This window comes from Rhinolophus hipposideros, assembly GCF_964194185.1.
Source record: "Rhinolophus hipposideros genome assembly, chromosome: 8".
Taxonomy (NCBI): domain Eukaryota; kingdom Metazoa; phylum Chordata; class Mammalia; order Chiroptera; family Rhinolophidae; genus Rhinolophus; species Rhinolophus hipposideros.
In genome coordinates, this window is record NC_138054.1 from 77,340,719 (window position 1) to 77,357,100 (window position 16,382).

The 16,382-nt window shown below is 49.8% G+C and overlaps 2 protein-coding genes across 2 annotated transcripts; both read right to left on the reverse strand.

Annotated features, from left to right (window-relative positions):
- Window positions 1-774: 774 nt before the first annotated feature.
- Window positions 775-1,584, reverse strand: LOC308500448 (protein orai-3-like; the record flags this gene model as incomplete). Its single annotated transcript, XM_081055313.1, has 1 exon — window positions 775-1,584. The coding sequence occupies one exon, from the start codon at window positions 1,582-1,584 to the stop codon at window positions 775-777; it is 810 nt and encodes a 269-aa protein (XP_080911439.1).
- Window positions 1,585-2,102: 518 nt separating this feature from the next.
- On the reverse strand, window positions 2,103-14,638 carry NUDC (nuclear distribution C, dynein complex regulator). Its single transcript, XM_081055312.1, has 9 exons — window positions 14,433-14,638; window positions 12,078-12,155; window positions 5,267-5,470; window positions 5,111-5,176; window positions 4,251-4,367; window positions 3,983-4,177; window positions 3,021-3,104; window positions 2,809-2,927; window positions 2,103-2,368 (listed from the first exon to the last, which is right to left on the reverse strand). Exons 1-9 carry the CDS (start codon window positions 14,511-14,513, stop codon window positions 2,317-2,319), a joined length of 996 nt encoding a protein of 331 aa, XP_080911438.1. The 5' UTR covers window positions 14,514-14,638; the 3' UTR covers window positions 2,103-2,316.
- Between the last annotated feature and the right edge of the window lie 1,744 nt (window positions 14,639-16,382).

The following is a 16,382-nucleotide window of genomic DNA, read 5'->3' on the forward strand; positions in this document are numbered from 1 at the left end:
CAGGCCCTTGGTCTCCAAAGACCCCTGTGCCCCCCTCTCCCAATCCTGGCACAGAAGAGTGAGAACCAGTTCTAGAAGCATCAAGTGTGGGTCTAGGGAAGTTGGACAGGCACTTGAATTTCCAAAAATAGAGAGGCTCCTCCTAAGAGAGGCTGGACCTATGCCAGGGCAGAAACGCCCAAACCCCTCTCTACAGCAGCTACAGCAAGAGTGTGGAACCCATCCAAATCTGGGGATGGGGAAAAGCTTCCCAATAAATGGTAACCACAAAATAGATTCTACAAAAATAAAAGCAAGGGTTTGCTGCCTTCTGGGCAGCTGGGAGGGTGTGTCACCAGACCTCTACGTCCTGTATAGGGGCAAGTAGCTAAGGGTCAGCACCAAGGGTCTGACCAGGGTCTCCCTGCCTCCCCTCCACCTATCCCAGGAGCCTGGACTGAGCACTTTTCACTCGCTCCTCCAAGCCAGTATAGAGCAGAATGTACAAAGCCCATGGGGCAGGCTGACAGGGAGAATCCCTTGGAATGTGGGAGCTGCCCCGAGGCCCTGCCCACAGGACCCTGCTGGCAGGAATCTGGTCTCTACCTGAGAGTGGCCTCAGGAAGTGGCTCCAGGCAGAGTCAGGGCAGCAGTCGGCAGACCTGGGATCTCTGGTTGAACCCGGAGGGAGGCAGTGTTTGTAGCGGTGGCCATACCAGCCTCACACAGCCTGCAGCTCCCCCTGCAGGCGACTCAGCTCCTCTAGCTCCTGCATGTGGCGGTCTGTCTTGTGTGCTACCAGGGAGCGGCAGAAATGCAGAGCAAAGCCACAAACACAAGCCCTACGGGTACCATGATTGCTGTGGAGGCCATGGCTGCTTGCCAGCCTGGTCCATGGGCCCCACCGCCACAGACCTGCCGGGGTGGGCAGGCCACAGACGTCTCAGCCTGTGGCGGGGTCACAGGAGCAGAGGATGGCTTGGAAGCGGGACTAAAGGAGGTGGCCAGGGGTGGCAGAGTCCCAGGCACGTGGGAGGGTGGTACCACGGGGGCTGGCGTGCCCACAGGGGCGCCAATGGGCACGAACTTGACCCAGCCAACCAGGACAACTTCAGCAAGGAAGAGGAAGGTGCCCCGGGCAGTGGAGAAGCCCCAGGCCAGCTCCACATAGCGGTGGAGTCGCTGGTGTGGAGACTGGTGGACAGAGTTGAGGTTGTGGATGTTACTAACAGCTTCGATGTGGGGCAGCAGACACGTGGAGACCATGAGGGCAAAGAGGTGCACGGCCACCAGCACAGTGGTGCAGGCACTGAAGGCCACCAGCAGGCAGGGCAGACATTGGTAATTGTTCTCCAGCTGTACCTCCCCCATGGCCACCATGGCGAAGCCCGAGAGCAGGGCAGACGTGCAGCTAGAGGCTTGGAGCTTGGCACGGCTGAGGTAGAGGCGGTGCCAGCTGAGCGCCCGCAGGGAATGCTGACTGGCCCCCATAAGGTCCAGGTAGCCGCGGTGCACGAACTCTCCGTACGTGGCCGAGCCCGCGGGGCTCTCGGCCTCCGAGTTCAGCGGGGCCTGTTCGCCCGCGTACCCCTCGCCTCCCTTCATCCTGGGGTCCGCGGCGCCAGGCTGTGCAGAGCGGTCACGAGGGGCCGAGTCGCCTCGGAGTCTGCAGGGGGGCGGCCCCATCCCCTGGCGGGGCGAGCAGAGATGCCAGGCGGGCTGGGCTCCCAGGGAAAGGAGGCCCCGGGCGGAGGAGGAACTGGCGTCTCTCTGAAACACTTGGTCTAGGGCAGGACAGATCCACTGCACCTGGAAGTTGTCTTAGAGATGAAAATGGAATCAAGTCCAGCTGGTCTTAAACTCTGTTGAGTCATGGGCCTCTCTGAGAATCACACATATGTTCTGGTCCCTATAGCCAGAAAATCTCACCTTTGCTCAGAATCATACATAAACTAAACGTCTTATTTCAATCCTCCCTTTAAGTAAGGAGAAACTGAGTCCCAGAGAGGGGCAAGGACTTTCCCTAGGTCACGTGGAAAAATCAGCAGGCGAGCCCCCAGCTCCCTGAAGCAGCCATAAGAGGCTTGTCCCCCAGGGAAAGGCTAGAAGAGAGGACACAGGCAGAATGGGTAAATAGTTTTAATGTGTAACAGCAGGCCAACTGGGAGGACAAGACCCCCCCAAGGTCCCAGCCCTTCCCCAGGACACCCTGGGGCCTGTGTGCCTGGGCCAGTCTCATGCCTGCCTCAGCTCTGAGACCCTTAAGTCCCAGGGAAGGGTGGGAAAGGAGGTGGATAGCTGGGGACTCAGCCCAAAGAGTTCAGGGAGACAAACAGGCTAGTTGAATTTGGCCTTGGAAAAATCCATCTCTGGATGCTGATCCATGAACCTGGGAAGGGAAAATAGGAAGAAAGTGAAACAGGCTATCCCTCTCCCACAAAGTTAGTGCCTTCTCCCAGCCTCCCAGCTGAGGTCTAATCTCCCTAGAACCCTGAGCAAGCAGGAGCCCGGCCAAGCAGGGGGTGGGGCCCCAGGGTCTCTGCAGGGTCTCTGAGGCCCATTTGAACTCCTGCCTGAGGCTGGAAGCTTAGGTACCAATATTGACACTGCTCTCCTCTTGGTGGCAATAACCATCTATAACCTTCCTTCCTATCCTCAGGCGGCCTTGTCCTCAAGATGACCTCAGCAAGTGATTAGGGTAGGCAGGCTGAGGCTATAAAGCCATAAACCTGGCTGGCTCATGCTCAGTGACACACTTGGCTGCTGTCACCCAGGGCCAAGTGCCCCAGCCCCCACCCACCCCCAAACACCCATCTCTATATTGCTTACTTTTTCAGAATTTCCTGTTTCTTCTGCTCGTCCGAAGTGGGCAGCCCCATGGACTTTTGTCTCTGGTCATACATCATCTTTTCCACCATGCTACGCGTCTCACTGTCTAGGTCTGACAGCTGGGAACAGCAATGACAGGGACAAGTGAAGCTCTGGGGCCACCGAGGCCTCTCATCTCCCAGCTGGAGCTCCCCCAACCAGCCAGGACTCACCTTGGAGTTCTCAGGGTTGATTTTCTTGGTATTGATCTCAGGGTCACTGGACACCAAGCGGCTCCACCACTCCATCTTGTTGATCTGTGAGGAAAAGGAGGACCACCGGGGGATGGGAGGCAGCTCATTCTATGCCCAGAAACCACCCAACCATTCCAGAACCGAACTCTCCCATCCACACACTGCACTTGGGACCCAAGCAAGCCGATACTGGGACCTGGGGTACAGAGGAGCAAGACTTCTGCCCTCCCCAGCTACTGGGGAGACAGACCCAGATATAAATCAGCATGATAAGGGAAAGAATAAAGTACACAGGCAGATACTCATCCCGGGTGAAAGGAGAGAAATTAGAGTGACACCTAGCTGGGACAAGCAATATATCTGATTTAAAAAGCAGGGAAAGACATTCCAGTTGAGAGGAAAAGTGTAAGGGCATGGAGAGGTGCGTGAGGCAGCCATGGCCAGCCAGGTAGGCTAGGCCAGGCCTTATGAGCCACGGGAAGCTCTCCTTGGACCCTCGGCACTTTAGAGACCACCTTTATTTACTGGTGTCTATGTCCCATCTCTCTTTTTGAGGGATTGAGGGAATGTAGGCTTGCTGAAAGCAGTTTTCTACATTTTGTTCATTGTTCTCTCTCTCTAGTATATAGAACAATCGCTGGCACATGGTAGGTGTTCAAGTATTTGTTGATTTGAATGCATACATGAACCTATTGGAAAGGTGAGGCTTTGGCACCAGAGACTGTTTTAATCCTGACTCCAACCCTTCCTGGAGGTAAGAGCCTGGGCAAACCCGAGCTGCCCTTTTCTTGATTCTAAAATGGGGCAGACCTACTTTAAAAGTCTTGCTGTGAGATTAAATAAGGTATGTCCACCAGGTCCCCAGCATGGCCTGAGTGTAAAGCGCAGATGCCCCCCCCTCCTCCATCAGGGCGCAGGCCAAGAGGCCGCGCCTCTCGCACCTTCTCCAGATGCACCGTCACCACCTTGCCATCCTCAATGAGCCACGAGCTCTCTTCCACCTTCACCTCGTTGTACAGCTCCCCGTCAATGACCGCAGGCTGCCCCTTGAGCCCGACCCGGAGGTGCCGCCGCTGGATATCCACCACCACGTCCTTCCCCTTCAGCCGGAAGTTCACACAGAAGGGCACTGCCAGCTGCATGGGGTAGGAGCAGTCAGGAGGGGGCCCAGACTGGCTCCCTCACCTCTGCCCCAGCGCTGCCACTCACATCCAGCTCCGACAGAGTCTGGGTCCAGCGGTAATTGGACAGGTCTGCCCCGTTGCCGAGGTTGGGCTTCAGTTTGCCTTTGTCCTTCTCATCCTCGTCGTCGTCGTCCTCAGCTTCCTGCTCACAGTAAAGCTACTTACTTGACAGACTGAACTCCCCTAAGCCAGGCCCCGGGCCAACTAGCACCGGGCATCAGCCACAGAATAACACAGACCTGGTCCCTGCTTACTCCATGGCCCACTGGGAGACAGAGGTAAAACCTTCTTCTGATCTCCACCTGAGAGCTCAGACTGTTATAACCATGTGACAAAGGACACAGCTGGGAACAGTGACAGTCAGAGATGGACCCATGGGACCCAAAGTGGGGTTAAGCCAAGGAACTTGGGAAGAAAGCCCAGCACGGAACAAAAGGCCACGAAGTGGCCGTGAACAAGACTGTACTAAAACAAAACCAGGCTGCCAGATAATCTCTATCCTTTCCTGTGTCTGTAGGACTGAGACTCCCAGTCTCAGAGCAGAACCTCTGGAAAGCTTGGGCGCCACCCGCAGATGTGTCAGAGGCCCCCACCACAAAGGGCCAGGCTGGCCCTCAGACCCCAGCCCACCCTATACAGGGACTGCCCTCTCTGGCTCTTGGGTTTTCTTTCCTGCCAAGGCTTAAGGCCAGGAGGTTGTGGCTTTATTTTTAACGCAGATCCTTTAGTCCAATGTTGCTGAGTGCAATCTTGAAGCATGGGGAGGATAACCAAAGCTGAGCGAAGGGAGGTAGGAGAGGGCATTCCAGAGACAGGGAAATGCTGGAGAGTCCCCCAAAGTTCCCAAGCTCCTGGCTCATCCCGAGTACCCCCAGTCCATCTCACCTGCTTCCCAGGTGAGTCAAGGCTGCCATTCTTGAGCTGGGCCTCATGAGTCTCTGCATCCTTTTTCTGTGGCAAAGAGCAAAGCTGTTGGCAAGAGGGTCCCCTCTTCTAGTGCCAATAGGGATGAGGGGGCAGGGGAGGGAAGCCCACTCTTACCTGGTCAATCTCCAGCTGCAGCCTCTCTGCCTCCTCATCAGTCAGCTCCTTGATCTGGGGCCCAGAACTCTCTGACTTGGCCTCCTTAGCCAGCCTGGCTGCCCGCTCTGCCTTCTCCCGCCGCTCAGTCTCCTGCCGCGCTCTCTTCTCCCGCCGGGCCTTCTGTGCCAGCTGGTTGTGGTGGTTGAAGCTCTGTGTGATGAGCTGGGGAAGGAAGTGAAGGAGATGAGGCATCAGGGTAGGGGCCAGTGCACTCAGATCCTCAGTTTCCTCATTTACAAAATGGGGATAACACACACGTATCTCACAATTGTAATGAGAATACCTGCAAAGTACCTGACTCAATAAACAGTGGCTACGTTAAAAAAAAGGCAGTCTAGTGACTCAGAGTGCAGACACTGTAGTTGGACAACCTGAGTTCTAATCCAGGCTTTGTCACACACCAGCTATTTTATTTTTGGCAAATTACTGAACGTGTGAGAGCTTCAAATTCCTCCTCAGTGAAGATGACTCCCCAACTCACTGGGTTGTTGTGCAGACCTGTGCTGAGGGCTCTGAAATCCCTGCACTAGAGTGAAGCTGTTCGAAGTCCAGCCTCAGCCCCTCTGAGAAGCCTTTCTGGAGCTCCCAGGCCCACCCTGACCGCCTCCTCTGCCTGCTCTCTCTGACCTACCTGGGTACCTGTCTCCAGGACTGCAGCCCAGCCGTGCAGGACTCAGCACCACGCCCAGAACCGCCAAATAAGCAGGAAGCCAGAGAGCTTTCTTGAGGGAAGAGGCGCCTTTTCCGCTCCTCAGCCTGCAGCCTTGCTCTCCCACACCTTCCCAGGATGTGTGCCCCCTACATCCTGCTGGCTGGCCTCACTGCTGCCCAAGAGCTACCCCAAAACTATTCCCATCTGTCACTGTCTGGCTGTGTGGCCTTGGGCAAGTGAACTCTGACATTTTCTTAGCCCATTTCCTCACCTGTCATGGACATCAAATATGACAGACACTCGCCTAGAGCCTGGCACAGTCGTTGCCACATCATGGCCACATCTAAAGTGTTGGCTTCCCAACACTCCTTACCTGGCTGAGGCTAACCCCATGTCAACTGTAGGGGCTGGGGAGAAGCACCTTCTCTACTATAAAAATATGATGGGCGTGATGGCTCGACCAGTAGCTCTCAAAGTGTGGTTCCCCCAACCTGCAGCCATCAGCATATCACCCAGAATGTGAGAAAGGCTCGATCTCAGGCCGCATTCCAGACCTACTAAATCGGAAGTTCTGGGGACATGGCCTAGCAATTTGTATTTTTAACCAGCCCTCCGGGCCAAATCTCATGCCCATTGGAGTTACATGTAGATTTGAGTACCTGGTCTACTTCTACCTGTGTGACCCAGAGGTCATCTCTCTGTGCCTCTATTATTCCTAAAAGCAGTCTTGCATAAGATGTTTTTTGCCTTGAATGTCCTTGTCCCTACTCTCAGGTCACCTGGCAAACTTCTACTCCTCCTCCAAGACCAGCTCAAGTGTCTCTGGAGTTTCATCTCTTCATCTTCAGCAAGTCCTGGAACATACCAAACTTAGGAAAACCAATTCTGTGTCGACCCACACCTGGAGGCCTCACAGGGCACCCATCACGTGATCAGTGGTCAATAAACCATCTTTCAAGCATCTCTGAGCCCGAGTTGCAAGGGTCTACACGAGCTGAGGGGCCCGTGTGGGGCTCAGGTTCACCAAAGTTACCCATAGGCTCCCAGACTGAGGGTTCTGCCAAATGCCCATGACTCCTCATTCATTTGATGCCAATTCCTCCTGCTACCCCCAAAATCTCCAACCCCATGCCACAATGCAATAGCTCTGTACTCTAGGAAGTTAAAGGTCACCAAAAGCACCCCACCACCACTACCACCAAACTAATTAGATTAATAAAATGGTGTCTGTGAGAGAAACGAGCCACCTGAAGGCCGTTCTACTGTCAACAGAATCAGCCATGAGACAACAGAATCAGTCATGAGACAATTACGCCAGCGGAGGCTGTTCCACCATAGGGCCTTGGTCCCAAGTCCCTAATCAGGGAGACCTTGAACTCAAGCCATTTGCTAACCAGTGGCCAAGGGGAGGCGGGAGCACGGTCCTCCCCTGCCCCAGCTCCAGTGAATCATGTTACATCCCATTCGTCCTATTCCTTCCTAGCTCCTGGAGGTTAGGTAAGGGCAGAGCTGAATCACAGGGCAGAGTCAAGGCCAATCACAGGAGCCTCTGACCCCTCCGCCCCGCCTCCTCCCACCAGGTTTACCCAGGCCCAGCCCCAGCCTCAGGCAGACCCCTGGCAGTGTGTAGTCTACTCAGAGGTGCCAAGCGGCAGGCTGTCAGAGTCCAGCTTCTGGTGCTGTACACATCTTTGGGAACCACAGCCCACCAGAGTGGGCAAGGGATGAGGAATGCTGAGTCCATTCCAGAAGACAGGCCCCAGAATGCTCAGTGGGCATACCCAAACACAGGCTTTTCCCGGCCTAGGCTGGGTGACAAGAGAGTAAACAGTGGTTCCCACCGGTCCTAGCCAGGGAAGACACTGAAAGATATTTAAGTCGAATCCAAAGGTGTGAAGCCCTGAATCTGCCTGGTGGCAGGGGACAGGACGGCCTCCAACACATCTGAGGAGATAACGTACTCCTAGAAGTTCATATAAATGGAATCATGTGTTCTTTTGTGTATCTGTCTTCCTTTGAAAAGCTGAATAACATTCCATCATGTGTACATACGACATTTGGTTTATCCATTCATCTGTCAACAGATACCTGGGCTGCTTCCACCTTTGGCTATTGTGAACAGTGCTGCTATGAACATGGGTGGACGAAACTCTCTTCAAAACCTGCTTTCAATTCTTTTGGGTATATACCCAGAAGTGGGATTGCTGGATCACATGGTAGTTCTATTTTTAATTTTTTGAGGAAGTACCATGCTGTTTTCTCCAACAATCACACCATTTTACATTCCTGCCGACAGCGGTGCACAAGGGTTCCATCTCTCCACATCCTCACCAGCACTTGTTACTTTCTGGTTTGACAGCACCCCTCCTGATGGGTGTAAGGTGGTGTCTCATGGTTTTGCTTTGTGTTTCTGTGATAATTAGTCATGCTGAGCATCTTTTATAATGCAATGTGGGGTTTTTTTAAAGATTTTATTGGGCAAGGGGAACAGGACTTTATTGGGGAACAGTGTGTACTTCCAGGACTTTTTGCCAACTCAAGTTGTTGTCCTTTCAGTCTTAGTTGTGGAGGGTGCAGTTCAGCTCCAGGTCCAGTTGCCGTTGCTAGTTGCAGGGGGCACAGCCCACCATCCCTTGTGGGAGTCGAACCGGCAACCTTGTGGTTGAGAGGACGCGCTCCAACCAAGCCATACCGGAGCTCAGCGGCAGCTCAGCTCAAGGTGCCATGTTCAATCTTAGTAGCAGGAGGCGCTGCCCACCATCCCTTGAGGGACTTGAGGAATTGAACTGGCAACCTTGTGGGTGAGAGCCCACTGGCCCATGTGGGAATCGAACCGGCAGCCTTCGGAGTTAGAAGCATGGAGCTCTAACCTCCTGAGCCACCAGCCGGCCCATAATGCAATGTTTTTAGAGAGCTACAATAATTCACTTTTACCAGCAATGTCCAAAGAGTACCTTTTTCCCCCATCCTTTTGTTGACAGGAAGGGCATGTCCCTGTTTCTTTTCATTTCCTTGAAAAAATGGCATGTCACTTTCATTTCCTAACTACTAGTGAATTTGAGCATCTTTTCATATGCTCTTTGGATTTGCTTTTCTTAGAATTGGTGATATTTTTTTTTTTTTAACTGGGGAATATTGAGGAACAGTGTTTCTCCAGGGCCCATCAGCTCCAAGTAGTTGTCCTTCAATCTAGCTGTGGAGGGCGCAGGTCAGCTCCAAGTCCAGTGGCCGTTTTCAACCTTCGTTGCAGAGGGCGCAGGCCACCATCCTATGCGGGAACTAAACAGCAACCTTATTGTTGAGAGCTCGCGCTCTAACCAACTGAGCCCTCCGGCCATCCCTCCAGCAGCTCAGCGGCAGCTCGTTGTCTTCAATCTAGTTGTGGAGGGCGCAGCTTACTGGCCCATGTGGGACTTAAACCGGCAACCCTGTTGTTCAGAGCTTGCTCTCTAACTAACTGAGCCATCCAGCTGCCCCTAGAATTGCTGATTTTTTGTTTATCCTTTTCTTGTCAATTTATAAGATTCCTGCATATTAAATTAGCTATTAAATTTAATCTGTCTTCTGCATTGCACAATTTTCCAAATCTACTGTTTTTCAATTGGCTTTAAATGTCAGTATCTCTTTTCCCATATACAAGTTTTCCAAGTTTGAAGAGGCACACAGCTACCTTCCCTTTTATAGTTTCCAGGTTTCTAATCTTGCAAGGCCTCTCCACACAAGACTATAAATAGTTTCCTAGCTTTCCTTGCAAGACTCATCTTGATCTGCAATTTATTATTACATGAGTAAAACAGATGGCACATTAAGGCAGTTTTGTTTTATTTTACAAAAAGCTACTTGCAGCAGCACGACTTATTAAATCATCCTTTGCCTACTGAACTGAATTACCACATTAGATACACATAAAATCCTCATATATGCTAAACTTTTTTTTTTTTTTAACCTATTCCGCCATCTTGGACCTTCTCTGTATGCTAGACTTTTCCTGGGTTCTCTTTTCTGCTTCACTGGTCCATTTCTCTTCCTATGTCCGTATCATGTTGATACAGTCATTATAACTTTACTCAAATCCACAATCCCTTATCCACAATTCCTAGACCCCAAACCTAACAAACTAAGTGTTTTTGTACTTTCTGTAGCTCTGTGGCATGAAGGTATTTACAGACTTCATATCTCCCACTTGGTATAAATACTGATACACATTTATCTGCAGAAATTTTAATGTTCTTGATTACAAGCTATTGCTCCTGACCCCTTGATTGGGGTATGTAATGTACATATGGGGTATGATTGTATGTAATGTACAGTATATATGTTGTACTGCCTCCTAAAATCCAAAGAATTCTAAATCCCAAAACACATCTGGCCCCCTGGAGGTTCAGAAAAAAAACTGTGAACTTGTATTCTCATATGCCAGCCATATCATCTGTATTACCTTTTTAATCTTCAAAACAGTCCCGTGAGGTAAAGACTATCTCCATTTACATGAAAGAAAAATGAGGCTCAGAGACACAGTGATTGACCAAACGCCGTAAGTTTTCAAGTGGGGAGTGGGGAGACGAGGATTTGAACTCATGTCTGCTTGACCCCAGAGCCCTTGCTCTTAACCACTGCACCTGGAAATGTATCTGGTGGACCTGCACATAGTAGGTGCTCAACACAAAGGAGTTACTATTACTACTGGAGACCAGGTGAAAAGGCTGGACAGGTTTCTGCCTACTTGAGAGTCTGACCAACCTTCTGGAAAAGAGCTGACCCTAAGGGAACAAAGAGACAAGGAGCATGACAAGGTCTAAGAGGGGACCTACAGACCGCCAATATATGGTAGCTATCATCACCCCGATACTTCTGAGGCCTCTTAATGTTAGTCATCTCTCTCCCTTCTTCCAGCTACCTCTTATTCAGCCTTCATACCTTTCCTCATGAAGTCTTCCTTGATTAATATCCATTTTATGTTCCCAAGACTTCTGCCCAAACAACCACCACTTCTTAATTTTCTTTATTTTTTTTTCAGGGGCTTCACTGTGAGATCCATACATACGAAGACCACATCTGTATTCACCTCTGTATTCCCCAAGGGTTTGGCATAGTATCTAACACAAAATAAGTGTTAAGTGTTCGATAAACATTCATTGAATGAATGAATGACTACTGATATTATAAGGTAGTCTGTCCGGCCCACAGAAAAAACGGGAGGCGCTAGTGCTAATACAAAAGTCCACCTTCTTCCATTTTACAGACGTGAAGACTGAAAGGCCAGAGTATTGTGGTGAAATCAATGAGGCCACAGAGCTAGACCAAGAACTTAGAACTCCTACTCCAGGCCAACGTGTATGATAGAGCAGCCCTAGGTTGTCAAGACACATTATAGAACACTCTAGCTCATGAGAACTCTGAAGTCATAGAAAGTGATTTGCAAAACGTCTCCTTCTTATTACGATGTCACTTAAGTTTAAATGAAAACAAACATCAAGGTTATAAAAATCATAGTTCACTGAGATGACATCTTTATGATTTAACAATCTTCAAAATCGCAACTACAGCCTAAGAAATCAATAGGCAGTTCGAGATCTCAGAACCTGTACCACAAAATACAATTCCCAAATCCCTGAACTTTTGGTCACAACATCTGTGAAAACTGGGATTGGTTGGCTTTGAACTTTTCTACATTTCTAAGTTCAATTTCTCACATTTGCCCACTCTTACCTCCCAGCTAGATAATTAAATAAACCTCCTCCGTGGTAAAGGAACCAGGAAGCATAGAGTCAAGGACAGAAGGTAGTTTTACAACAGACTCTGTTTCCAACGCTGGCTCTCCCACGACTCATCTCAAGACTTTGGACACAGAGCCAAACACTCCTGAGCCAAACTCTGCATTTGTAAAATGGGAAACAGTAATACCTACCTCTTCAAATGCTCACGGAGCACAGGAAAAAGGGTAGGTAAAGCACCTGGCAGGGAGAGGGGCTTCGATAAATGACAGCTTGCTTCCCTTCCCTGACTCTTTGTCCTTGCTATTTTGCTTCTGCTGAAGGCTATTATTATGTCAACGGAAAGCCAGATGAGCTTTTCTTCTGAAGAGCTGCCAAAGGGATAGCAGCCCCCAACACTCACCTTTTCTGCCATCCCCTCTTCTCCTCCAACAAAAAAGTCTGTTTTGCGTCGAAGGAAGCTGAAGAAAGTATTCACAAGCTGAAAGACAAAAACAGGCTGAAGTTATGGAGATGCCATTTTGGGAGCCCCTCAACTGCACAGAAGTCAACTTTCTTAGTCTAGGAGGAACTCGGGATTGAGCGTTTTACCTGAGCCTCTCAACTGAGAAGATATCCTCTCAAATAGGCCCAACCGTTGTCACTTCTGCCAGAAAGCCTAACTTAGACTTACCTATCTCATCTGAAAGGCAGATTCCCCATTTCTCATGTGTGTTGTATATTCCTTGTGTCCCTAGAAGCAGCCTAAGGATATAGAGGACCTCTCTGCATCCAGGGTTTGAAAAGTATAGGTCCTGCTTTCCTCTCCAGATAGTGAACAGCCCAGCCAGAGTGCACTGGCTGTTACTAGGGCAGAGCCAGAATGAGGGGAGCAAATGAATACACTTCAAAGAAGGTTAGGACCAACTAACTCTGATTGGGGCACCAGTGTAGCCAAGTGGTTAAGAGCATGGGTTTGAGTATCAGACTGATCTGTATTTGCTCTGTGACCTTGGGGAAGTTTCTTAACTCTATAAAACAGAAATAGCAGCAGGACCCATTTCTAGGAAGCTTGTGAGGATCAAATGAGATGATGGAGGTGAGGGCCTTAGCAGTGTGTGGCCCAGAGCAAGAGACCTCCTGCCGGAGAGTGAATTCTTCACAAGTAGGCACCATGAACCATGGCTTATTCTGACTACATGTCCAATGTGTGGCACCAGATTTGGCTCAGAGTACATGCTCAGTAAAACTTTTGCTGAATGAAAAGAACTAGTGATAACCTAGGGTTAGCACATACAAGCCCTTTTATTTGCCCAAACAAATGGTTCTAAATATAATGCTAGAACTTATCTTAATGGTTTCAATTCCTGCTTCTAGACGTCTTTTTTAATTCACCCAAAAATGAATTCATTCCCAAATTCAGTTTTGTGTCAACAATTTAGGGGGGAGAAGGGAGAGAACCTTTGCATATTTGGAAATTAGTAGTAATTCTCTTCCCACCTCAAAGGGCTTAGGAGTCCTTGGTCACCAATAGCACCTGGATAAAGAACAGGAATAGAGGGGCCGGCCCAGTGGCGCAGGCGGTTAGAGCTCCATGCTCCTAACTCCGAAGGCTGCCGGTTCGATTCCCACATGGGCCAGTGGGCTCTCAACAACCAAAAAAAAAAAAAAAAAAAAAAAAAGAATACGAATAGAAAGTTCAATGAAAACTTGTCCCCAGTGAGACAGAGAATCAGCAATGGACGGAAAGCACACTGGCTGAAGGAGTCTGGTCCTGCCTAGATCAGGAACCTGTAGGATGATCTTGAGCAAGTTCCCTTGGTTTCTTTACAGAATGACTGATCTTTACAGGCTTTTCTACCTCTATCTTTCCACGTTTCTGGTCCAAAAAACCAACTCCAGAATCAATACTAGTTGGTCCTTATCATTCATATACACTATTATTGTGTGTGGTCACTAATATGAATCATACTTTTGAAAAGCTCGTTGTAAGCTCCATCAGAGCAAGGACAGATTTCTGTTCACGGCTGTATCCCCAGGACCTGCTCCTGTGAGTGTCTGACCCACATCAATCACTCAACAAATACGTGTCAGATGAACAAACCTGGTTACTGAGAAGTCCTCACTGTCCACTAATCTACAAAGATTCACAAAATAGGGATTCACAACTGTTTCAAAGACAAAGAAACTGATGCTTGGAAACGTGGGAAGGTCCCAAGCTGGTAGGTGGTGGAAATCAACTGTGAACCCAGGCCTCCTATTCCCCATTCAAGGCCTAAACAGACCACGTGCTAACATCACCCCACCCCCCAATTCCCACTCACCCCCACCCCACATTCCTCGGTTCGCTCGAAGTCGGTAGATGCAAATCCCAATGTCTGGGATGATTCGGGCTAAGGGATGCTCTTTTGGGGGCGGCCATCAGAGAGGAAACGAAGGCGGAAGCATGTCTGAGACTGTTGGGGGGACGGGCGGGGGGTGATGCCACGGCTCTGGGGTTTTTCGGAGCCAGGTTCAAAATCCCCAGAGTTGCTCAGATAGGAGCTGCTGAGCCGCACCGGGTCCGGGACTCATACGAAAGGGGGCAAGACATGCGGCGGGGAGGCCAAACCGGAAACTGGGGCGCGGTGAGAATGTGGGGGGATCCCAGAAGCCCGTGAGGCCCAGGAATGGATCTCGGCCCTTGAAGGCAAAGGAGGGCGGGGGGAGCCTGGCTAGAGCCACCCGGGTTGGCGGGCGCCGCTGGACCAGGCCAGGCCGACGCCTAGCGGGCCGTTACCTCCGGCACGCCGCCCTCGTGCTGCTGCGCCATGGCCAGCAACATGCCGTCGAACCGCTCGTTCTCTTGCTCTCCGCCCATCGCGCCGGCCTCTAGCCAATCTTCGAGTTTCGAGCTTCGCTGTTGCGTCCCGGGCTTTCCCAGCTCCTTCGGGCTGCGTCCTGCCCAACGGCTCCAGTCCTCCGCCTTCCGCAGCGGAGCCGGAAACACGCAAGTGCTCAGCCGCCCAGCCCCGCCTGCTTGCTCTCTCTCTTCCCGCCTCCCTCCCGACTCGCGACCATTCAGCGCGCGCAAACAGCCCGCTTCACCGACCATTGGTCAGCTTGCTGAGCCAATCAACGAGCGCGTTCATGAAGTTGTGGGCGGAGCCGAGAGCGCCAGAGTTTGGCGTAAGTTGCTATGGTCACCAGATGCTCTGGAGCCTTCCAGAAATCCCTGAGCTAAAGTCTGGCCGGGTTGGAAGTTAAAAAGGGGCAAACTTTGCTCTTCCACCTTAAGAATGCCCTCAAAGCTTGTAGAACGGTGGAGCTGAAAGTGTCCTTAGCACTTCTAGTCCTTCCATGGGGCAATGGAGGCCCAGAAAGAAGGGACTTGCCCAAAGGACCGCCTGTCTCCATCATCACAAACTCTGCCAGAACCAACTTCATGGGTATACAAACTGAAGTTGCACTGGCCCTGGGCTTAGACGAGCTCTGTGCTTGGTTTAATGCTCTTCTATTGCAGTCCTGCATTTTTAAATAATTTTTTAACAAGAGACCCCACATAGTCATTTTGCACTGGGCCCTGAAAATTATGTAACAAGTGCTGTATTCTACCTTTACTACTGTTAATGTGCGGGACAGGTCGCAGCCATCTAAGGGCAGCCTCTCCATGTTTGCATTGAATTTCATCATCTTAGTCTTTTCAGGGATTCTACCCTTGTTATTATCCTTTTTTAAATCTCCTGTATCACAAATTTCTTCTGAATGATTCCCTTCAACTTACAAACATGTTTTAATGTCACTTACCTTTTTACTATTCTATAACCCCACTTTCTCCTCTTATCATATCACCCAATTTTCAGTTCTCATTCATAGCAAAACTTGAAAAGATTACTGTATTTGTTTCTCCATTTCTTTACCTTCCATTTCTCCTTAATTTACTCCTCTTTTCTTAAAAGACTGACCAAAGTTAAAATAACTTCCATATTGCCAAGCCAATGGGCCACTGTTATCTTTCTTGACTTCTCATTTGACACAGGTTACCTTTTCTTCCTTTTGGAAACACTTTTTTTCCCTTCTGTTATGGACAGAATTGACTTCCCACCAATTCATAGGGTCTGACAAGTACACAAACTCATCCTAGAAAAAGTGCTACATACCTCAATCCTGAATATCACTATGGTCACCTTCAAAGTACTCCCCTTGGGAAGCTATGTACCTACGCCAGCGTCTAGTTTACCTTTCAAAGCAATTTTGGAACTTTTTCTGGAATGGCCATCAGAGCTGTCGTTGTATTACCCTTGATGTCCTGAATGTCATCAAAATATCTTCCTTTCAATATTTCCTTTATCTTAAGGTAAGTAAATAAGTCATTGGGGGCCAGATCAGGTAAGTAGGGAGGGTGTTCCGATACAGTTATTTGTTTACTGGCTAAAAACTCCTTCACAGACAGTGCAGTGTGAGCTGGTGCGTTGTCGTGATGCAAGAAGCATAAATTGTTGGCGAAAAGTTCAGATCATCTAACTTTTTCACGCAGCCTTTTCAGCACTTCCAAATACCATGTTTCCCCGAAAATAAGACCACGTCTTATACTGTATTTCCCCAAAAATAAGACCGGGTCTTATATTAATTTTTACTCCAAAAGACGCATTAGGGCTTATTTTCAGGAGATATTTTTTTCATGTACAACAATCTATATTCAAATACAGTCATTTCATGTTCTTCTGGGACATCGTCGTAACGTACTAAA

What these genes read in the sequence shown, in the direction of transcription:
- NUDC (XM_081055312.1), bottom strand. Translation starts at nt 14,513, where the DNA reads ATGGGCGGAGAGCAAGAGAACGAGCGGTTCGACGGCATGTTGCTGGCC. An exon ending in ACGAGGGCGGCGTGCCGGAG is followed by an intron (nt 12,156 to 14,432) that starts GTAACGGCCCGC and finishes TTTGTCTTTCAG; the next exon opens with CTTGTGAATACTTTCTTCAG. An exon ending in AGACTCTGTCGGAGCTGGAT is followed by an intron (nt 4,178 to 4,250) that starts GTGAGTGGCAGC and finishes TACCCCATGCAG; the next exon opens with CTGGCAGTGCCCTTCTGTGT.